We start from the raw sequence: 24427 nt of genomic DNA, 5'->3' as shown, positions 1-24427 counted from the left end.
CGTATTCGCGAAATCGTTGAAATAACCGTGAATCAAGCCGGATTTGTCAAGAACTGCGGAACTACTGACGCAATACACACTGCGTGGTTACTCATGGAGAAACACCGTGAGAAGCATCGCCCTCTTTACATTGCCTTTCTGGATCTAGAGAAAGCGTTTGACCGTGTACCACACGAACTCATCTGGTATGCTTTACGACAACACTTCGTGCCAGAAGAACTCGTGCGCTGGGTTCAATTGCTCTACCACGATCCGAAAAGTTGAGTTCGAAGTATGGCGGGTGTATCAAAACCGCTTCGTGTCTCTGTTGGAGTTCATCAAGGAAGTGCCCTCTCACCACTCCTCTTTGTCCTTGTTATGGACACCGTCACACGGGATATCCAACGTCCAGCGCCCTACACACTGCTTTATGCAGATGATGTTTTCCTAGCATCTGATAGCAAAAATGATCTCGAGCAACTTGTTCAAAAATGGAATGATCGCCCATGCAACACGGTCACAGGCACACTCACTGTCAGCGGCAGTGATCTGCCCAGATCTGAGCGATTTAAATACCTCGGGTCAACGCTATCAGCCAATGGAGAGCTGCGTTATGAAATTGCTTCACGCATTAACGCAACCTGGATGAAGTGGCGTTCCACAACTGGTGTCCATTGTGATCGACGTATCACCGAACGTCTGAAATCTAAAATTTACCGCAATGTCGTCCGTCCAGTCGCTCTCTATGGTTCTGAGTGTTGGCCGACCATAAAAGACAATGAACGGCGTCTCGCTGTAATGGAGACGAAGATGTTACGTTGGACTAGTGGCGTCACACGTTTAGATCACATCCGAAATGAGGATATCCGCGATCGTTATGGGGTTGCACCGATCGTGGAAAAGTTGCGAGAGAGGCGTCTTCGATGGTATGGTCACGCAATTCGTGCAAACGAGAATTCACTTGCAAAGATTGGTCTGAACATCGAAGTCGATGGTAAACGACCAAAAGGCAGACCTAAGCAACGGTGGCTTGATACGCTGGATGGGGATTTGAAAGCCTCGAGATTGCACCCAGATCAGGCATTCGATAGAACCACATGGCGAAGCCGATCACGACGAGCCGACCCCGCTTGTGAACGGGACAAAGGCTGAAGAAAAAGAAGACTCATGACTTTTCCCACCTATTTGAATTTCACATTTTATATCTATAAATTTTCGACTCATCCTCTCTTCATCCAGATTTTCTGATAATACGATCATGAAGGAAGTCTCTCTCTCTTCGCCTGTATATAAATTTGAAATGTCACTTTAATATTATTCTAGCATTATAGACTGACTTACAGTACAGTAAATTCACACGAAATTGAAAAGTTTTAATTACTATAGCTTTGTTAATAGGGATATGATTCTCCTTAAACTTCTCAATATTAAGCTATATATCCTGTTCCCATTTTTGGTAGCATTGGCCTCTCAATTTTGTCATTGTGATTTATAATTCCACTTAATTATGGATGTTTCCGTTCATTTTTGTATTGCTCCGCTGCTTGCACGATATTAAGTATGATAATAATGAAACGACGTTGTTTGAGGGGATTTTCCCATGTTTAGATATATTTTGAAAACAATATATGCTGGGAAGATACTGCAGAAATTTCAGACCGAAATTCAAAATATTTAGAAAATACAGCAAATAAAAGGCCGACGTACATAAAAAAACGAAAATTTTAAATGCGTTTTTCGGGAAACCACATTTTTTTCTAATTGGTGGGAAGAAAGCTAAAATTATTCTTCTTTCTTATTTTTATTCTAAATTTTCAATAAAAATTGAGGTGATTTTGAAAAAGATTTAAGATTTAGCAAGATAAAATTATGATCGTGGTTCGAACGATAGTGACAAGTATACGGAATAAGAAAACGTTTCAATTTTTGGTTAAACGATTACTACAAATGGAGATTTGTTTTCATCAACAACCCACCTTTTTTAGGAGAGCCCAATTTGACAGTAGAAAGCAAGTACAAATGATTATCAAATTCGTTAATTGAAAATTTTATACCATAATTCAAAACCCCAATAATAACATATAAAAAGATCGAAAATATAACATTTATTTTCATTGCCAAAAAAAATTCAAACTCAACACAAAATGGCGCCACTTGCTATATGTAAAAGGATTCATAGAGCACACCCTCTTGGGACAATTGGTTTAACCATTTTCAACAAAATTAGGTTTGACAAACAGACAGACAGACGGACAGACCGACATCGAATTGATTCTAATAAGTTTTGTTTTACACAAAAGCTTAAAAAACGCTGGGGAGAAGTAGATTTTTCAGAATGGAATTTTAATATTTCACTCGACTGTCCTCGGTAATTGTGACGTCAGCATCTTATTTGCGTTGCATAGGTTGCAGTGAATACACACAAAATTGATAAGTGTGTACTGTTATAATTTTGACACTAACAGCCGGATTTCCATGAAGCTTGGCATGCGTATGTGCGACACTGCGCTCTATGCCAGTACAATGTAGTACTCCTAGGATGAAATTAAGGGGGATTTTCAGTCAATTTCTAAAAGTTGGTAATATACTATTAGTAAGTCTGTTTGAGCAGATATCGTAGTCAGATATATTTTGCGCGCCTAGATTTCGTATAAGTGTTTACTCAAAACCTTAGAAACCAAAGAGGGCTGGAGACTTCAATATTTCACGTGAATGTCAATTATTTTTGCTAATTGTGACGTCAGCATCTTATTTGCATGGCGTAAGCTGCAGTAAATTTGTGTGAAATTGATAAATTTGAATTGCTATAACTTTGATAGTAATAACCGAATTTCCATGAAACTTGGCAGAATTATGCCTGATCCTCTATGCTGGTGCAAAATGGTACTTTTGCGTTGAACTTATAAGGGGTTTTCCAGGTAACTTCAAAGAGCTGGTATTATACTATTAGTACGTTTATTTGAGCAGATATCGAAATGGACATATTTTGAGGCCTAGATTTCATATAAGTGCACCACCCTGATTTTTTCAAATTTTTAGGTTGAGTAGTTTCCGAAACTGAGTCCTGACTCAATTTAAGTGTGCACATTTTGCCTCTTTACTCGCGCATTTTGAAATCTATGTTAAATCTAATATCAGTTTCAGAAAGCAATAATCGAGACCTTTCATTTGATACCCCACAGGACTACATTGGTAGTACTCACTGTATACGTGGGATTTCATAGTTTTCATTTGTCCACAAAGTTTCGTTCGAATCGGTTTAGCCATTTTGGAGTAAAAGCCTGTGATATACAGACAGAGAAACAGACAGCCAGTGAATCGATTAATAAGGTTGTGTATTACAAAAAACCTTAAAAAAGGTTGAAATATCAAACGTTACATAGGTAAATCCCCTTAAAGTGTTCCCTTGGCAGGAAGGGTTTGATTTTTCCCTAAGGCTCTTTGGTGAGTATTTTTTTCGGATATCTTGACCCTCTAACATTTTTATTGCAATTCTTTTAATCTAAATTTCGCAGGAATTCAATGTTTCCACGTTTTTTATTATTTTCTTGGCAGATGCCGGATTTTACCTAATACTAGCACTAAGTGCCAAGCATTTAGGCTCGGACGATCCTACTTGCTTAAAAACTAAAGGGGCGCTGGTGGTAGTAGCCGGTGGTAGATCAATGGGAGAATCCGTCGAGAACTCCCCGCAACATGGGGCACGTAGCTTTGCACGGTTTGCTTTTAATCGAAGGAACTCGTTTATTCAATTTTCATAAGTTCACTTTAGCAAAATTGAGTGAACAATCTTATTCCATAAATATAGATTTTACCGGAATAAATTTTGTTACATTTTCCTATTTTATGAATTCTAACTGTATCCAATCTAGTGTATCTGAAATACAATCCCGGCCTACAACACTGTCGGCATACAAATTACTTTGATCTTTTTATCTGCGCTGACAATAAATCGCATGATAACTACGTATCTTTACTGCTTTGCCGACAACTTTCAAGATACTCTTGATGATTGACAAGGGAAAAACCGAGTCCAGACTCATGAATCTTCATTTTCCATTCAGTTCACTTACCAACAAAATGAAGTGTTTGCCAACAACCTCTCACGACAAGCATAACTAATTAAAGGACAATGGACAGGAAATCGGAAGTTTCATTCGAAATTTGTATAGAGATTGTGTGCATTGTTGGAGATATATGGAAGCAAGTGTTTGTTTTCATATTATTTGATCAAAGATGAGTGTTGTATGTGATTCAATAAGATTTTTGGGGTTTTTTCTCGTGAAGGGGAAACTATCAAGGTGATTATCACTTTGCTTTGAGAAACAATGAATTTTCTCTGGAAATATTAGGAAATTGGGTCAAAATATTAAATACGAATTGTCCACTGTAACAATCAGTAAAGGGATGTACTATAAAATAGATACCACCATACCTTACTGTGTCAAGAAGCTCCTTAGGTTTTCTTTTCCTGGCTTAAAAAATTATAACAGCCTCGAATATGCTTCGGATGTTCAGATGATTCTTTATCCTAGCGCAGTATCGTTAGACTACTTTGAGGACATGCTCTCTAACTGTTGAGTTTCAGTGGCTCTTTTTCGTCCTGTGCAATTGCGCAGAATTCGACGCTTAAACTTTTCATTTTCGCCAGGAGATCTGTGGCGCAAATGGTCCAGATGAGTGCACCATGGCATATAAAAGGGCTGATAACGGTTTTATACAAGGTAAGCTTTATCGGGAGGAAGATTCTTATTGTCTTAGGCAGTAAGGACCAGGGCAGACTTAATATACCATTTGCCTTAGCAATGGCCTGCTTAAGAAATTGGGGCTATTTTACCATCTGCCATTTTCAATTTTATGCATTTCTGTCCAATTTAGGACTATTTAAGCCATCAGACTTCTGATTGTGTCTGCAACCGAGAAAATTGCGGGGTTGTTTGAAAACAGTGTGACGTTAAGTTGAAGATTGAAAGTTTTCCCCAGGATTTGTGTTCACTTTGCGATATGAGACCCCATGACTCGAATATTGTTATCATATATTGCCTTCCATATGCATAAACAGGACGTCCAAGGATCCCGCTCAATAATCTGCAGGGTTGAGATCTGAGTTGTCTGCCGGTCAGTCAAGAATTTTTATCTTTTTTCCTCAAAGGACTCTTTTACTTTCCTCGAAATATCGATTGCGGCGTTGCTTCGCTGAAAAATAAATTCGTCGTCGCATAATTCTTTTGCACTTTCAATCATTAAGGACTCAAGAAGTTTCTTACTTCATCTCGAAGACGTTTGTCATGTCGGTAGAACTGAACGTTTTCTGTACATTCAAATAAAATCTTTTTATCATAGAAAAGTGCTTTACAAGATTCTTCATTCCATATTTGGCACTTTCTAGCGAAATTCTTTTTTTTGCCTTTGTGAGATTAAGATTTGGCTTTTTCGCTGTTTTCTTTAAAATCAGATTCTCATTTTTGTAGAAAGATTTGACGTAATTTGATTAGCAAAAAACAATTTTTTTGGATGGTTCAGTATGTACCTGGTTAGGTGCTACTAGGGTCAGTTTTTTATTGCAATTAAAAGGAACAATTTTTGCAGGTGAATCGCATAATTTCAGAAGGTTACAAAACAATGTTTAAGACCTATGGTTTTTTTCTTCAATTTTCCTCGTAGTGAAGCCATTATCGATGTGTGCACGAAACTTTTTTGAGGAATGCTTTTCGCCCGGCCTTAGGCTGAAAAATGCCCGATTAGTGTAAATTTGTAGAAATGTCCTTTAACATGTGCGAATGAAGTTTTACTACCCCTAGGGTTCCCGTGAGCCTTGTGAGCGTGCCCGCTAGAGCAGAAGAAAGAGCAAACGTTTTCTAGAAAGTACAATTTATTACAAATATCTGTTTGTGTGATTTTTGGACATTGCCCAGCTCGGGCTACAAGAATGTAAACGGGGCGTCCGCCCGGGACAACTGATGAAACGCGAAGAAAAAATGCTCGAGTTGTGATGTGAAGTTCGTTGCACATCTGTTGACGAGTTTGTGTGATTCGGCAGGGGTGCAATAAATTAATTTCGAAATTTGAAAAGTGTGTGAGTTTATGTCAATTTCCATCACTGTATATGGCAATGTCAATCTTTGTCTGTATCTCCGATGCTACAAGGCAAACTTTTCTTCCAATTCATTGCAAACTTCTGAAGAGGCATTTGAAATACGAATGGATTCGCATGAGCTTTTGGATGAACTGCAATTTTTCTTCGCATTCGTTAATAGCAATATTTCAAATACAACATCTACATATATCAGTGAAAGTCATTCAGTAACCATGAAAGGAGGCTTGGTACTAAACAAAAGCAGATTGCCTTTGGTATATGCACCTTCTATGGCAATGAATTTTTATTTGATACTATCCTCAGAAGAGCGCACTAAGGGCATGGTTTGCTACTTTTCTAAGACTTCCCTTCTTAATTTTCTCTTGAGCTACTGCCTCAGATGCTTTTGATGGTATTCATTTTCATTTCTAATGGGGTCCTGACTTTTCGCTGGATTTTCCACATGATTCCTAATTCTGAAAAAAGTGTGTCAACAAACTGTCATCACACGTATTACCCCATCGATGCCAGTTCATTCGCCGCAACTAGCGCGTACATGGCTTATATTGCACTAATGCGTTGAATGTTGACTTTCAAGTACTCAATTGTTTCTAGTTTACCGGCGCAGGTATGGGACTTTCATATCCCTAGAGAAAATAAACTTAACGAGTCAAATTACAAGAAGGAGGTGACCCTTAACATGTGCATGTCGTAAAATTAATGCTCCTTTCTTGCGTTGGCACTGGCCAATAGGGGACCATGCCGCTAGGCTCGGCTTACCCTACAACTCGCATTGCCGAAGCTGCGGAGAAGGAAGGGAAACCCTCATGCACTTTCTCTGCGATTGCCCAGCTCTGGCTCGAGTCAGGCTGCGGACACTGGGTAAACCATTCTTTGGGGACCTCAGTGAGATTTCTAGCTGCAGGGTCGGCGAGCTGCTTTCCTTCGTGAATGCTACGGGCTGGCTCTGAAGATCCGAGCCAGCTGGACTCTGCTTCCCTGTTCCCATAACAACAGTCACGGTCTTAGGAGTTTGTGGCATCAAAACGGCGCACCAAAGCGCTAATTGGGCTCCTTGGAGCGGCCACTGATTCCTACCTACCTTCCTGCGTTGCTTTCCTGCTGAAACCACATGTCAAGGCGAATTGACATATGTGGACCATCATCATCATGCATAGTTTTGTGTGCATAGTACGACGTCTTCCTGCGTATTATCATTTAAAATTAACGTGTTACAAAATCGATCCATAGTTTATCAAATTAGTTACTCTAATAGACGATGATGAGCACCATAAAACCCCGAAGTGAGCAGTACGTCTGATCCAGGCTTTTCAAAATAAATTTGACCAATTGCAGACGCTGATCCGGCGTGAGTCATTCATTCATGATGAATTGCAAAGTCACAATAACCTCAAAATAAACGAGAACTTTTTTTGTTTAGGGGTTGAGAAGTTCACATCCACTTTATGACGGAGCGAACCAAATGAAGAACAACTTATTCCCACTCTTTTTGGGTCCACGGGCTCCTTTTTTTGGGCTTACCACCCAAAGTTTAAAAAATTAAAAAAGGCAATAAGACAGCTTACGTATCAGGGCAGTGGCTCTGCTCTACCCTTTTCAAATCTGAAATTTTATACTTAAATGCCAAGTGATTTAATAGCTTCTCAATGAGTACCTTGTAAGGTCTTGAAGCTCTTGTAATCTCATCTACTCTCTGAAATGTAACAGTGGCCCTGCTCTTCTCACAATCTAGTTTAAGGGAGACATCCCGTGTGTCGTGTTCTACGAATTATATAAAGGAGCACTCAACATCTGCGAGCCGCTACGGTCACACTGCTCCCAGGGCAGAGGTGAGGCAGCGTCTGACGATTTGCCTCTGCCCTGGTAAGAAACCGTACAGCCGTCATCGCTTGCTTTTTTGAAAAGTTTGGGTGCAAGCCCTACGCGAGGGGTCCGTGGACCAGGAAAGAGGGAGTAAGTTGCTCCCAATTTGGTCCAGTCCAGCATTAAGTTGATGCGGACTTAGGAGCCCATCATTCTCAAAACGAACGTAATCAAAAATTTATCTTTTAATATTTTTTAATAATCTTAGTTTGCGGACTGTAGTTAAGTCTGTACGTTAGAATGCCGTTTACTTTTTTCTTTAAGATGATCACAGCGCCCTCTAGCGTGGCAGCAGAAAAACACCTTTTTTTTGGAGGTGGGTGTATAAATTGCCCTGTATTTCAATAACCAACTATGCAATTGGGGTGAAAAAATTACTATGCACGCTCAAGATATGAGTAAATCTATGGTGAAAAGTTCTTATTTATATCTTTATCCAGTTCTTCTGAAAAAAATTCTAAAAACAGCCAAAAAACGGCCTTCATACGGGATGACCCCCTTAAAGACCGTTTATTGCACCTATAGTTGTAATTTTTTTGAATGTTGTGCACATCTAAATATTCGCAATAATATTTACTTCCATCTTTTAAAATTTCAGTGCAAACAATGTGGAAAGACTTTCAAACGTTCAAGCACGCTATCAACTCACCTCCTCATTCACAGCGATACTCGGCCATATCCTTGTCAATACTGCGGGAAACGTTTCCATCAAAAATCGGATATGAAAAAGCACACATACATCCATACAGGTAAGCTGAGCTCCCATAAAAATTATATAATCGTTACCAGCATTCTGTATGTTTTCAAGACGATAATTGAGGAGTTTCAATTATTAATCAGGGGAACCCCACTACAAAATTAACCCTTTCACCTGTACAAATCTTTTTTCAATATTTAAAATAAAAAAAATTGTAGAAAGAATCAAATCTAATTGCACAATGAATGCGAGTATGCATAGCATGCTTTCTTGGTTAAGGGATGAAATGTCCTAGTGAAGACATGTAAATTATATGCTCCATTGATGATATGTAATTTACAATCGCTCGTCAAGTGTATTTCTGTGTTGTGCTTAGTATTTATTCAAGCCATTAATTTGTTTGTGAGTTGAAAAAAAAGGCTTTGTAAGGATTTGAAATTGAAGATAGTGATATAAGTATAATGGGGACGATAGTTGTTCTATTTTTAATGTTTGATGGGCAGCCAGTTATGTTCCTTTAGTCAATGATAGTGTATTTTTTCTCAGAGTAATGATTTTTTACTGACTATGCAGTGGTTGGGGTGAGGAGAGTTCAGGCAGGAGTTATCTAAGAAATGAATAAGCGTAAGGGACTGCAGATATTATAAAGGGGTCAAATTTGAAACGTTCATGAAACTGAAAATTTATGAAATATTATAGCTGGCATAGGGGCTGGACAACCCGTTGTTTCTTTCACCAGTGTGGATCGTCTTCTTATTCAATGAACCAGTTGTTATCTTCGGAATGGTGGTGATGAAGCGAACAACCGGATCCTTGAGAGTTAGGGGTATTTGGAATGTCAAGAGCTATCACATGATAGAATTTCCGTTCATCAAAGGCTTTTTTGGCTACTATGGTTATAATATAGCCAATCGGCGATTGTAATCATGCCCAAGGAGGAGTACGATAAAGCAGTCACAAAAAAGTTGAATGATGGTATCTTTCGTATCTTTCGTGAACTAAGGAAACATTTTCTACCAGAATCGGGTTGACAAAAACCATTTAGGAAGCCAAGGTGTCATTGGAAACCTATCAACGGTACATGTGTCCAACTCAACTCCTCCAAGGATCAGATACCTACCTGAAACCCTCAAACCTGGAAATGAAACGAGGGAGATAGTCAGCGCAACGAACTCACCAACTCATAAACAGACGAAACGACTGGTTTCGAGACTAAGCAGTTTGAAGCCCAAAAGCAAATACGTGGTGAAAGACATGGAAGGGCTCATCTAATGAATCCGAGAAAACCTGAAGGATATAGTAAACGAAGGAATGCTTGTTCTTTTCGATGTGAAAGCTCTGTTCCCTAGCATTCCTGTAAAGGAGGCGGTCTGCTACCTAGAAGGAGACCTTCTGAAGAGGGAAGATTCGCCTGAGTCGAGGAAGAAGGTTTGCCAATAAATAAAATGGCCTCCTTATGTATAGGGAGACCTCTTTCATCTTCAGAGAAAGATTCTACAAGACAACCCCAGGAGTTGCAATGGGTAGCCCCATTTCATCACTACTTAGCGAAATCTTCATGAAAAATGAAATGGTTTTTTTGGCTACTATGCTTATAATATAGCCAGTCAAGTCTCTCGGAAGACAGCGTATCGGTCTGATAGATAACGGCTCTTGAAAAACTTGACTATTTTTTTTTTGGGGTAGGGTAGGTGAATGCATTTACGCACACAGTGTTGGACTCCCAATTCGGTACGTCGTCGGACTACCAACTAAACACCTCCCCATCGTCAGAGAGCTAGCCTGGAACCGTTTGTCACATTACTTCGGGCCAGCCTCCGAACTCTCCCGCCTTGCGGAGCCTTCAAATCAGGGAATTCCTTTCACCAACGGGAGGGGAGAGGAGGAAAGGAACTGTCAGTTCAAGGAACCCCCTGCCATCCGACTTCTCCACCGGTCGAGTTCTATCTTCTTAGCAACAAGAAGGGCCCGAACGTAATGGGCAACACGGTTCCAGCTGTCAGCAGTCCTCAGCATCTCTTCCACAATGTTGTCTGGAGAGAGATCCCCTGTGTTTAAATAGAGCTGCTGACGAACCCCATCCCACCTTCCACAGGAAAAAAAAGTGTGGTGGGCATCGTCCACAACTCCATTGCACAACACACAATGCGGAGAACGCGCCTTTCCAATCTTGTGCAGGTAAGACTGAAAATTTCTATGACCACTTAAAAATTGGGTAAGGAAATAGTCAGTCTCACCATGCTTCCGATTCAGCCACGCACCTAAGTTGCCGATGAGCCGCGCAGTCCATCTGCCTCAAGTTTCATTTTGCCAAGAGAGCTGCCACTGGTCTAGAGCGTGTTGCCGTTCTTCGCGAGCAACCACCTCCCTTGGCTCATCTACCTTGCGCTTGTATATGGCCTTACGCTCCCTAGCAAGAGGGGCAACGGGGATAACTCCCGCGATCACCATCACGGCCGATTCAGAGGCTGTGCGGTACGCAGACGCCACCCGTAAAGCTCCCCGTCTCTGTACTTGCGCGAGGCGTCTACGATATACCTCCTTGTTAAGAGCGCCAGCCCATACCTCTGCACCGTAGAGCAGGGCAGACTGCGTTGAGCTCATCAGGAGACGTCGCCTACTAGACGTAGGACCCCCAATGTTTCCCATAAGCCTACTTAACGCCGAAACTCCAGCCGCAGCCTTAATTGCTACTGCTTGGATTTGCTCAGAAAAGCTCATCTTTGAGTCAAGAGTCAACTCGAGGTACTTTACCGTTGATTTTGACTCGATTATCGACTCGCCGAACGATATGGGACGCAGGGTCGGAATTCTCTTCTTAGTCAGGATGACTACTTCGGGTTTTTCTAGTGCAAGGTTGAAACCATGAGTAGTCATCCATCCGCTTACCCGTCGCATCAATATGCCGAGTCTGCTTTGCGCCTGTTCGACAGTGCGTCCAGCAACAAGCGCTGCGACATCATCTGCATAGCCGACCAGGCGCGACTCTTCTGGCATGTCGAGTTTAAGTAGACTGTCATAGGTAGCGTTCCAGAGATCCGGCCCTAGGATGGATCCCTGTGCAACCCTCGACGTGACCTCCATCCACCTTTGACCCTCTAGTGTTTCATAGAGCAGGGAGCGGTTCCTCAGATAGTCCCTCAAAATCTGTAAGAGATAGTTCGGCACGTTGAAGGTATTGTCTGTTTGTTGTCTGTTGACTATTTTTATTTAAGAGGCATATTGGTGACTATCCACCAAATGGCTTACACGGTGTGGAGATTAGGACCCGCCTTTGTAAGTTGCACTATGTAGGGATGAACTCTTCTCCTAGACAAGTTGTGAACAGTTGAAAGTTTTCCCCTTTTCCTTCATCTTCGGTTGGAATGTGCTCCTTTTTGGAGCGCCTGACGCGGTCATGTTTGCTTTCTTCAATGATGCATTGCAACCTTTTTTTATACTCGAAAAGGCGCTGTTTATTTCTTGAATATTAGCCTCATCTCCGAGCCTGCAGATAATTTTTTCAAGAGTGGAATCTACTTTTACTTCTTCAACATTCAGATAGGAAACCGCCTTGAGCAGAATCCCTCTCTGCTCCGATTATTTTTCGACCTGTTCATACCACTGCTTACATGTTAAACTCACAAGGAGTAATCGTCAGTTTGTAAGATTCTGTATCGGTTCTTGTTTAGTAGGGTCCGGGGTAGTAGCAAATTTTGGTCCTGGTTTGCTGTTTGCATCGGTTTAACGTTTACCTTTTTCTGTTGGTTATTATGCATTAGCCGACGGTTACCTTGAGCGGGCAGGATTAGGATTAGAATTAAAGAATTGAATTTGCTTCTCTCTATGCGCTAGTGTTATTTATTGGTCTTGCAAATACCGATATTTCGGGAACCATTTGTTCCCTTCATCAATGCTAACAAGTCTTAGACTTGTCGAATTATCGAGAAGGATCTCTGCTACTTTCCAAAGCCGCCGATTATTGTCTTTATTTGTCGTATGTACTCATTTACAACTGAATCGACCCGTGCCCAACATTTAGTCCCGATGCAAACCTCTCTGCTGTCAGTTAGATTTAAACCATGACCTTCCGTTGTAACAACTCAGTTTTCTAACCATTAAGTCATCTAAAAATTACCCAGTAATAAATGCCCTATCATTTCTTATGACCGGCTTTTACTTTTTTAAAAAATATTGCTGCCATTTTGTCAAAAATTGCCGGATGGGTCCTTGGAAAAATTGGTAAGTTCTCGTGTCAGTTGAGACGTCTTATTCACATGGTGAATTGGAGCTACGGATAAACCCTTATCTGCGGTCTTGTCCTTCTCAACCTTCTTTCAGTATACGAGCCTCTCTCACTGGGACCAGATTATTGCCTTCTCTGGGTGAAGGACTTTGACGCCCCTTTGGGGACCAAGCACCCGGTCTTCTTCATGCTGCAAAGATACAAGCGGAGTTAGAACCGTAGTAAATTTTTTTTCGGCCTGTTAGTTCTCTGGTTATCATTTTCCTTCAAAAGAACCTCTTGGTTCAGTGTTTGTAAAAGCCACTTGTTTTATTTTATATTTCCGCGCAATGTATGAGCTACTTTCGATCCAGGAGTATAGCAATTATCAGACGGAATAAAAGCTTCAAGCTAGGAAGCTTAACTGCTCAACCTTGGTTAGGAATATGCCTAGAGGATCATTTGTCCCTCGCTCGTTTAGCGTAAATTGTGTGGCTCTGTCACACCGCGTCTGCATTCCAGCGGCTTTCTTCTCTAGAAGTCTGTTCCTTAATAGAAATTAATCTGTATCCTATGAGATTTCGCTCTAAGTTTGTGACACGGTAGCAGGCATGGAAAACAACTCCTTTCAATTAACTTGTCCAAACCATACGGGGCGTCCACGGCCGAAGAGCCACTCTGGTGTTATTGCGCGGCTCTCAACGGTTTTGGGTACTGCTTTTGTGTCTTTGGGGTTCTAGGGAAAAGAGTTAGGCCAACCTCTTTGGTTTTCTTTCCTCAAGTTATGGATGGTTCCAGTGCCCCATGGTTGTGTGGCGTGACAGGATCTGCAGCATTCGAAATTTATTTCGCATGTTGCGGATGCGGACGGGTAGATGGCGCGGAACTCTCCACTCACTCATTTTCGGAACGCACCAAGGGAGTGGAGAATTAGCGGTGGAAAAATGCCGTTGGTTGAGACAGTAAAGACCGCATGGAAATAAGCCGGTCTCTTCTGTTTCCAACCGCCGCGGCGTAAACATCACATCGGTGCAAAGATCCAATTTGGAATACAAATTCAGAAATCTTATTGAAAAAGTTTTTTAAAGATAAAATTAAATTTTTGTGTTTATTGCTGAATTGCTATTGTGGTTTAAATAAATATTACCAAATCTTATCTATCACGTTTTCAATCTCCAATTTGTTCAGGTGCTCCGTTCTAATGAATCATTACATTACTCTTTTCTGAGAGAATTATAAAACGCACTTACTTGTTTTCTCCGGAAGCTGTACCAAAGTTACCTTCAAAAATAAGGAAGGTATATTAAAGGGATTTGCTGAGTCGTTTCCTTCATCGCGGACTACGCATTTTTTTTATCGGAGGTTTTAGGCAAATCGAAAATATCAATTACTTGCACTCACATTGTGCGCCTCTACACTACCCTACCCCCAGCTGATATTGGGTTTCACAGACGAAACCCAACTCCTGGCCCATCAGACTTAAGGATCAAATCTCACACGCCGTAAACCTCTCTTCCCCGAGACCTGAGCCCCGGGGACAAAAGGCTTAAACCTGTCATCCACGTCAATCACAAGGAAGTGCTTCCCTCTATTTAATACTTCATATGAGTCCTCATATGGTGGTTGTAGGGGCATCCGGGAAGCGTGCACACAGCAAGCGCAAAACTCCAGTGGTGGAAAAGGCTGACCTAGTATTGAGCACAGGGTCGCTAGGGAGTTTCAAGTTCTCCCGTATACCAGTTCGGAGAAGCTGGCGGCAAACTTTTCACGATGGGTTGTACGTAGGCCAAGTAGAGCGACAGGTATGACTTGCGTCCACGAAGAGTCATCGTGTACCACTATAGCGGCTTTCAGCGTTCTATGCCAGCGTTACAGCATCCCATTGGATTGCGGGTGGTACGCAGTCGACCGATGGCGTTTGAAGCCTAGGAGTCTGCTTAATTCCGAGAATAGGGTAGATTCGAACTGCATTCAGTAGCCAGTAATGACTTCAGGTGGAACTCCCAAGGGTGAATGTGAATGTCGACCAGAGGTATTGCCTCAAGGCAGCGCATGAACCTATCGATGATTGTGAGGCAATATTTGAAGCCATGCGAATCTTGCAAGGGCCAATGTTGTCGATCATGTGAAAACGTTTGGTAGATAGAGAGAACGAACCTACTTCTTTTTGTACGTGCTTGGTGACTTTACACTTCTGGCACGCGATGCACTGTCTGGCCCAATAGTTAACATTCTTATTCATTCAGGGCCAGAAATATTTGTTAATGACCAGCCGTATCCTAGTTCGAATCCCTGGGTGCGCAAGTTCATGTACTCAATGGAATACTTCCTTGTGAAAAGTGGCCGGAATATATGGCCTAAGTTCCTTTTCACAGGTCTTGCAGAATATTTCGGAGGTTGAATGGAAAAGGATAAACTGCTGAAATTTGTATTTAAGGATGTCCCTGAGGCTCTGAAGCACTGCGCCATCATTCTATGCCTCAGCGAAAAATCGACCGTAGCAGGGATTTTGACCTCTAAAATGCGTGACAAAGCGTCTGCAGCTACATTATCCTTGCCAGACACGTGCTGAATATCCGAAGTAAATTGGCTTATGAAGTTCAGGTGCCGAAGTTGGCGACAGGATTCTTTGTCGGACTTATCCTTCAAAGCGAAGATAAAAGGAACAGCCCGCCTTCTGGAGAATATAGAAAGTATTGATTGCTTTGTACGCGGTTGATGGCTAACATTCTTCGATGCTGTAGTTCTGTTGAGCTGTATTCAATTGCTTGGAAAAGAAGCTTAAGGGCTACTTACTTACTAGGGGTGAAGAAATTCCAGGAGTGTAGCACCGCCAACTGTGGTTTGACAAGTTCAAATGCCTGGGCGGCCTCTACAGACGCGAGAGTCTTTGGTTTTGAGCCGAGACAAGTAGGCTTTGAGGATCGCTTGATGTTATGCGGCTTTGGGCTAGAAATGACGGTAGAAGTTTAACATCCCCAAAAACCTTCGCAGATCTTTAACTGTTTTTGGTTGCGGGAAGTCTGTCATGGCCTGAATCTTTTCTGGATCCGGGTGGATTTTCTCAAGGGAAATCGTGTGGCCTAAAAATTTTACTTGCTGTTGAAGGAATTTGCATTTTTCAACATTAAGTACAAGACCGGTCTCAAGGGACGTTGAAAAATGCATTGGAAATGTTCCAAATGCTCGGACTCAGAGGAATAAACAACTAAGTGGTGTTCGCTAACACTTCCAAAGATCCGGAGTCCTCCCAGGAAAGATGGCTTGGGTGCTCTGCGGAAGTCGCTGCAACCACACACTACAGAAGCTCAACTAGGACTTTGTCCCCACCCAACTACTAATAGGACTCATTTATAGGTCAGTTTTGAAAAATAATGTTCAGTTACGTAAAAGTTTGAGAATGGAGAGAGCCCTGGGTCCGTGCTCGTTTGATAACAGACCGCACCTTTTAGGGAGAAGCTTTCTTCCAGTTTTGTGGTCCACCGACCCATCTTTTTGGGCCAAAGGTTTTTTTAAAAAGGACATCGACGCTGCCGCACCTCTCGCGTGATGGAAAGTGGCTACAGGTGGTACTCACTCCATTTATATGTAATCGCAAACACGACATGAGTGCGAATTATAGTCTAGTCCAGTCTGTCATTAAATTGAATCAGGGTCGCCTCAATTTTCAAACAAAAAAGTGCATATCGGCCTAATCTAAGCTTGAGCATACATATAGCTTCTTTCGGTAAAGCTGCTCCTAGAGCAGAGGTGAGGCAGCATCTGATGAGTGCCTCTGCCCTGAATGAAACTCTCAGTCGTCCTTTTTTTACGTTCAGGTGTTTCTCACATAAAAAGTGGTAGACCTTTCGCTTTTGAAGCGTTAAACTTGCAGTTTCAATGAAATCCTGATAAGGACCTGTTTCCAAATCACATCTTTGCCTCTTTAATAGAGATATCATGCTCTTTTTACAAGTCCATTGCAGTCAATATTTATCACTCATGTCCAATTACTTAGTAGTAATAACGGCTACTATCCAGCACACTTGCAATTATCATTTAGATATGCACCGTCCTTCACCCCGCCCCCCAACCCTCTGGGCATTAATATAGTATTCACCATGAAGCCATCAACGAAATTAAATCAGATTAAGTGCATTCATTGTGGGCATGATTGCATTTACTTATGCATGTGCAACGAGAGGCACTGATTGCTATTTGATTGCATTTCTGCCATTTGACAAGAATGCAATACAAGGGATATTGCCTTATCACTGTTCCTGCCATCAGAGGTGCCGGAAAAACTGAATATTTACCGAGTGCCGACGCTCATGGAATCGCTATGCAATTGTCCTGAATGTTACTTCCTGGGAGGATTCGAGGTTTCTCTTGTGGGTTTTCGTTTTCATGTGGGCGGCAGTCAATTAGAAGTTATCTATTTGCGGTTTAATTTAGCTAAGTGACGGTTATTCGAATGTTTGGAAGGGTCAATTTTGTGTGATTTGGTGTAATTTTAGTAATTCGATTAAAGGTGGTAGAATTATGGAGTTAAGACTAGGCTCTCTAGGAATTTGATTTGTTTTTAAATTCCTAACAGCAATCTGAAGTTTTTTGAGCTGCCTATCTGCCATTCAAAGGGTAGTATAGGTCCCAGGGCGAAACGTGGATTGGTACCCACGATGGAGCACAAAACCTGGGAAACGTCTGCTGAACCAACACCCACAGTTCTACTACCAAACCCTATCTCCATCTCCATGTGGTGATCGCTGGGAGTTCTTTCTTTGTGAAAAACTGCAGACGGAGAAGAATGAAGGCGAGTCTCCCGCGCCTAAAAACGGGACAAATTGTATCAACTGGTCTTCCAGGTTGGGGGTTAAGTTGGGCTGACAACCCTAGACGGAAAATCGATGTTACGAAGCCACGGAAGAAGCCTCGGTCAGGATGGATTTTACAACGACGAACCCGGCAACGACAACGGATTAACGATTTGCGCATTTTCTCATGGAACGTGCGCTCCCTGTACAGACCGAATGCTGCTGAGCAGTTAGCCGATACCCTGTCCCAATATAGGGCTGATGTAACAGCGTTGCAAGAGATGCAATGAACGGGGACCGGTTTCCTGCAGAAGAGCCGCTACACTAAACCATGTGCTCGGAGTAGGCTTCCTAGTCAGCCACAACATGAAACCTGCTGTTATCGGCTTTGAAAATATAAGCGAAAGGCTATGCACTTTGCGTTTGCGAGGCAAATTTAGAAATATAAGCCTCATAAACCCCTACAGAGGAGACTGCAGAGTCGGAGAAGGATACCTTCTACGAGGCAGTTGAGCGGACTCTCGAAACCTGTCCCAAGTATGATATCAAAATCATACTTGGAGATCTCAATAGCCAAGTAGGGAAGGAGCCCGTATTCAGGCGATACTTTGGCTCCCATAGCTTACATAGAGATACCAACGATAACGGACTGTGGATTATTCAGTTAGTATTATTGCACGAAATTGTTGTTGGAAGTACCTGGTTTGCGTGGAAAGCGGTCCACAAACATACGTGGGCCTCTCCAGATGGGACCACTTTCAACCAAATTGATCACGTGTTGATCGAACGCCACCTCTCAGCCTTGAAAAGGAAGCCTGGAAAAACCAACAAGTCTCTGAACTCGAAAATACAGGGAGCAACCGCACCAGGGGCGCAAGTTTTACCAACAAGTCAGCAGGATGAAGCCTTACACACCTTGATGCTCTTCCTGCCGGGACAAAGAGGAAAATCTGATTTTCGACAGAATGGGCATATTGGAGCGATGGGTTGAGTAACCGCATTAGTCAAGCGGGAAGAATAAAGATAGGATAATACAACTTTGAGACCGTTGATAATTTCTCCTATCTAGGGTGGAAAATCACAACCGATAACAGCTGCAATGATGAAATCCGCGCACGGTTGTTGTCAGCCAACAGAGCCTATTTCAGCTTACAAAAACTGTTCCGTTCGAAACGTCTCACCATAGGGTCAAAGCTCTTACTGTACAAGACAATGATCTTGCCAGTACTCATGTATTCCTCGGAGACTGGTGTTCTTAGCAAGAAGAATTGTGAACTCTTGGGCGCGTTCGAGAGGAAAGTCCTTCGAAGAATTTTTGACCCCCAACATGAGGATGGATGATTCCGTAGCCTACATAACGACGAAATCTATGAGCTTTACCATGACCGGTTCAATAGGTTACGGTGGGCGGGTCACTTAATCCGTATGGATGAGGATGATCCAGCCCGGAAAGTCTATAAAGGCTATGGTAGGGGTAGGCATCAGTGACCGCTCCGAGGAGCCCAATTAGCGCTTTGGTGCGCCGTTTTGATGCCACAAACTCCTAAGACCGTGACTGTTGTTATGCGAGCAGGGAAGCAGAGTCCTTGATGGCCGCTTGGCTGTCGGTCAGAATGGCTATGTTACTCTTGCGGCTCGAATCACGCTCCAACCATCGACAGTCTTCCAATATCGCCAGTACTTCTGCCTGGAATACACTGGCGAGACCTGGGAGACCATACGACTCGGATACACCGTGTGTGTTCGAGAAAATCCCCGCGCCGACACCATAGGCCATCTTTGATCCGTCGATAAAGAATACCGTGTCATAGTCTTGCAACACGCCGCCGGTCTTCCACTTTGCCCTGGTTGGAAGGTCCACAGCAAAGTTTCTCGTGAAGTTCAGCTTGCGTGTGACATAGTCCGTGGGGGATGCCCAGATTTCTCGAGGTATTTCATCTAAGTTGTTGCTGTGGCCGTAGGACTTCGCTGTCCACCATCCGGACTCACGTAGTCTGACGGCATTGCACGCTGCAACATATTTGATGTGGAGGGGGGGTCTAGGGGGAGGAGATGCAGGAGTACATTGAGAGCATCTGCCGGGCAGGACTGCAGAACTCCAGTAGCGCGGTTCTTTGAATCCTATTAAACTTCATCCTATTGTATTTTTTTCTTAAAGTCTGCCACCATATAATAGAGCTCTATGTTAGGATTGGACGCACTGTACATCCAGAGAACTGCCGGAGACCCCATTTCTTTGCAAAGGTTCTCTGGCAGACATAGAAGGCTATACATGCCTTCTTAATCCTCAGTTCTATGTTCAATCTCCAATTTAGCTTTGGATCCAGGATTACACCCAGATATTTTACATTAGAGGAAATAACCAATCTTTGTTCACTCAGTCGTGGTAGATGGAATTCTGGTATCCTTGTCTTGGTGGTGAATAGCATCAGTTGCGTTTTGGTTGGGTTTATGCTGAGTCCGCATCTTGCGGCCCACAGGCATACCCTTCGCAACGCTCCTTCCATGATGTCGCTCATAATGGACAGAAACAGCCCTGATACTAATATCACCAAGTCGTCGGCATACGCCACCACCTTCACACACCGTTGCTGTCCAATGTACGTAAAATTTTGTCCATTACTATTAACCAGAGCACTGATGAGATGGCGTCACCCTCGGGCGTGCCTCTGTTCACAGCTCTGGTCAATTCGTTGCCTCCCAGATCCGACTGGATTATCCTGGTACTCAGCATGGATATAATCCAATGCGTGAGATACCCCTCCAATCCAGTACCGGTCAAGGCTTCCTTGATGGCGTTGGTACTGACGTTGTTGAAAGCTCCCTCTATATCCAAGAAGGCAGCAAGGGTATACTGCTTGTACTCCCGCTCAATCGTGCCAATTACCTCGTGGAGGGCGGTTTCTGTGGATTTTCCTTTGAGGTAGGCATGCTGAGACTTAGAGAAAGGCGTTCTCTCCATAATCGTCCTTAAGTGAATTCTAGGGTCTTCAGTACGAAAGAGGTCAGGCTGATTGGTCGAAAGTCCTTTGCGGACTCATGGCCGCGCCTGCCCCCTTTCGGTAGGAAAACCACTCGTACGCGCCTCCAGGACTGCGGTACGTATCCTAAAGTGATGCAGCTCAAATCTCGACAAGCCACGGCACAACCCTTTCCTGCTGCTTCTGTAGCATGACTGGCATTATGCCATCTGGGCCTGGAGATTTGTATGCGGAGAAGCTGTTTATAGCCCAGCCGATCCTATCCTCGGTAATTACCGATTTGATAGTCTCACACAGCTGGGGTTGCCGCAAACCCCCTCCAAGCAAGGTTCTGACTCACAGTCCTCCTCGCTGGAGGGAAAGTGCGTTTGAACCAGCAGCTCCAAGGTTTCGCTAGAAGATTCCGTCCAGGAGCCTTCCGAATTTTTAAGGAAGGATGGACTCTTATGTTCCTTGGACAGAATCTTATTGAGCCTCGCGGATTCACTAGTGCTTTCAATGTTCTGACAATAGTCTAGCCAAGACCACCTCTTGGCGGTCCTGATGGCCGACTTGTACTTCTTCAGGCAGCCCTTGTATGGTTGCCAGTATTTTTGCCTGTAGCAGGTGTTAAAGATTTCTCTGGTTAGCTTCCTGAGACTAGAGAGATCTTCGTTCCACCACGGTGGCAGGATCTTTTTGCTGTACTTAGTAGGGCACGAGACTTTAAAGGCGCTATCAAATGCCTTCTCCAGAGCCCCGACCTTTGACTCCAGTTTGTCTGTCGTGTCAATCCTACCAATTTGCGCACCGGAAAGTTTTTTCTTAATTACCTGACCAAACTTTCTCCAGTCGATCCTCCTGGGGTCTCTAAAGGGATTTGAGACCTCTGCGGCGAGATCTAGACTGAAGAGTATCCAGCTGTGGTCAGAGAAGGATATCTGGTCAGATACTCTCCAGTCCTCCACTCTGAGAATACCGTTGTCGGTTATTAGGGTGATATCAAGGACCTCCTCCCAACCGTCACAGTTCTCCGAGCAGGGGAACCGATAGATTTGAAGTAATAATAAAATCAAAGAATGACTCACCTCTTTCGTTGATTTCGGAGCTACCCCAAAGCGTATCCCCAGGCAGACCCTGCCTAAGATGGAGCGATGGCGTAGGTCAGGACGCCAGACAACTTTTAGGGATATCGAATTAGCGGACCTCGGCGCAAAACCGGGATGTCTGGAGTTCATTATTAAGGCAGGCCTTGACCGGATACCGGTTGTTGCGCCGTTGATCATGATGACCTGCCAGTCAGTAGTGGTTAGAAACATCTATGTTATTGTAGATTCTCCATTGTTAGAGGATAAAGAACTGCCCCCATCCCCCAAGCCAAAACTACATAATCATCTAATCCATGAATTTTCTTTTTCGTTCCAGGTGAAAAGCCTCACAAATGCACTGTTTGCCTGAAAGCCTTTAGTCAGAGTTCAAATCTCATAACGCATATGCGAAAGCATACGGGCTACAAGCCATTTGCATGCGGACTATGTGATCAATCGTTCCAGCGAAAAGTCGACCTTCGTCGCCATCGTGAAAGTCGTCACAACGATGAAAATTTAAATGGCGTTAAAATTGAGGTGACGAGCAGTTGTTAGCAGTAATTTATGGACGCTCGGAAAATTAGTCATAATTTGAAATTCGAACAACGACCCGGAGATTCTCAAGCGTATTCGTCGCAGTTGTTTTAGTGTTAAAGTGTTGAATCTTTTGTGAAAATGAGTGGATTATCCAGAAGAGTGTTAGTCTGTATGCAAACCAAAGTATCTTATATCTAATATATGAATAGCAACTGTTCAGATTGTTTACAATTTGGATAGATTCGATTAGCCTCATTACCACAGTCCGGCTATGAACTTGCTTATGAAGTAAATCTCTTGTGCTTACGATCTTTTAACAATCTGGAAACAGCTCTCAAAGATACCATAAGTTCCGTTTGAACTAGGAAACCTTGAAATGTACAAATAAGTTTAGTCTAAATTATTCCCTAAACTAGCGTCTAAGCAAAATTAAGTATGGTCACGCACCCGTCGAGTTTTGAATATCATCAAAATGTATTTTGAGTGTCTAGTCTCATTTTGTAAAGTATTAGCGGTTAATTTTTAAAAATAGATGTTGGTTTTAAAGATGCGTTCAGGCATTACCTTAGGATTTACGTCCCCGTTTTTCAGTTGTACTTCTACTTGCCCTCTTTGTATATAACGAATATATTGACAAAGTATCTCACTAAGCTAAATTCAAATTGAATTGTTTAAAACTAAAGTGAAACAGCTAAAGATACCAAAGATAAAAAAAAGATTTTTTTACCAAAATATGAAGTGAATCTGTAAATTATACTTGGAATTGTATGAAAAATATTAAATATAAATTTAGTAGTCAATGCCTATAATAAGGTGATTTTTTTTTTAAGTAAAAATATTTAAATTGGTTTTGTATCTGTGCAGAAAATCATTTCAATGTGTCATAAAAATTATGAACAAAGCATCAAATGAATAGAAAGCATTTGAAAGGAGTTTTTGTACCATTTAAAATAGTTATGTGTAATTTAATGTATTGCGTATGAGTATAATAACGAATTTTGTTAATAAATATTATTTGAAGAGAAATATGACCGAGTTTCTGATAACTTCTGTGGTAATAAGTCACAAACTTCGAATCCACCCGCTACCATAAGCAATCATGCCGCGACCAAGGCGCGGATTTTGGAAGCCTCAAGACATTCATACCCCCCTCTAGATAAATCTGTAGAAGGCATGCTTTCCGACTCAGTGGAAAGTTTGCATTTAGTGCCTACGGCCAGAAAGGAAAGTACGGAAACTCTGAACTTGAGAGAAACTGAAAATGCGACTATGACCAGCCCGTCCGTGGTACTACAGCCCAAATCTACCAGCAAAGAGGAAGGTTCAGTAGAAAGGAATTTAGGCCACTAAAGAGGAGTTTTAATGAGCCAGATGGTTTAGGGTTTGCGATTAAGTCGACGGATAGCTTTTTATTTAGACTGCTCTGGAAAGTATTCTCCTTTTACTTTTTTAGCCTTTGTTCGGTATCCGATATCCGTCACGAGTGCTCCGCTTTCACCAGACGCCCAAGGTCTCTGCAGAAAGCACTATTCATCCTTTCATTGGAAATCTTCCCCTGCGACCTACGACATGTGCCCATCCTGTGGGATTTCCAGCAAATTGTCAGCGTATGCCTATAGTCTAAATTCCTGTAATACTTGGTGGGGGCTACCCGAATTAGTGCTGTACATACTACCAACTGTTGAGAAATTTTCCTACATATCATCCGGCAATTTTCAAACATATAGCGAGTTTTTGGCCCCGAGAATTCGCAATAGTGATACCGCATCCGCACACTGGTTACTTCTGGACATTCACGCTCAATGACCTCTTCAATTTCAAAGCTGTCAGCAGCCCCTTGACCGACTCGAAGAACGTACTTTTATTTGGTATTTTCGGGTCTAATTCAAAATGGACTCCGCCATAGTTTATTTTCTGCTCGATCGTCTTCGGGCTTGATTTTATAGCGGATCTCGCTGACAACTTCCGTTAAGGTCTTTCTTTCTGCCGGTTTAATGAGCAGAGGTGGCGGTCCAATCTTCATGCTTTTCTTCCTCGCTTTTTCCTTTGGTTTTAACAATGACATTCGACTGAGCTTATATCCAACTCTACCCGCCCCGCTTTACCTATTTTCACTGAGCTTCTTTCTAGAATAAGAGCACTGCCGAAGTTGCTGTCCCCGCTTCGACAAATCTTTTTGCAAGACATCCTCTATATTTAGGTGTATGCG

At 42.6% G+C, this 24427-nt stretch overlaps 1 protein-coding gene across 1 annotated transcript in view; it reads left to right on the top strand.

Moving 5' to 3' along the window:
• Positions 1-23173, top strand: part of LOC119649242 (zinc finger protein sens) — a 62720-nt gene extending 39547 nt beyond the window's left edge. The window contains exons 4-5 of the mRNA XM_038051308.1: positions 8538-8688; positions 22019-23173. Of these exons, the coding sequence (XP_037907236.1) occupies positions 8538-8688; positions 22019-22236 (369 nt within the window). The 3' untranslated portion in view covers positions 22237-23173. The remainder of the gene's footprint in view (positions 1-8537; positions 8689-22018) is intronic.
• Positions 23174-24427: the final 1254 nt, after the last annotated feature.

The sequence above is a fragment of the Hermetia illucens genome, chromosome 2, assembly GCF_905115235.1.
Source record: "Hermetia illucens chromosome 2, iHerIll2.2.curated.20191125, whole genome shotgun sequence".
NCBI lineage: Eukaryota > Metazoa > Arthropoda > Insecta > Diptera > Stratiomyidae > Hermetia > Hermetia illucens.
The sequence above is the reverse complement of the archived record's forward strand: the minus strand, read 5'-3'. Positions and strand labels throughout refer to the sequence as shown.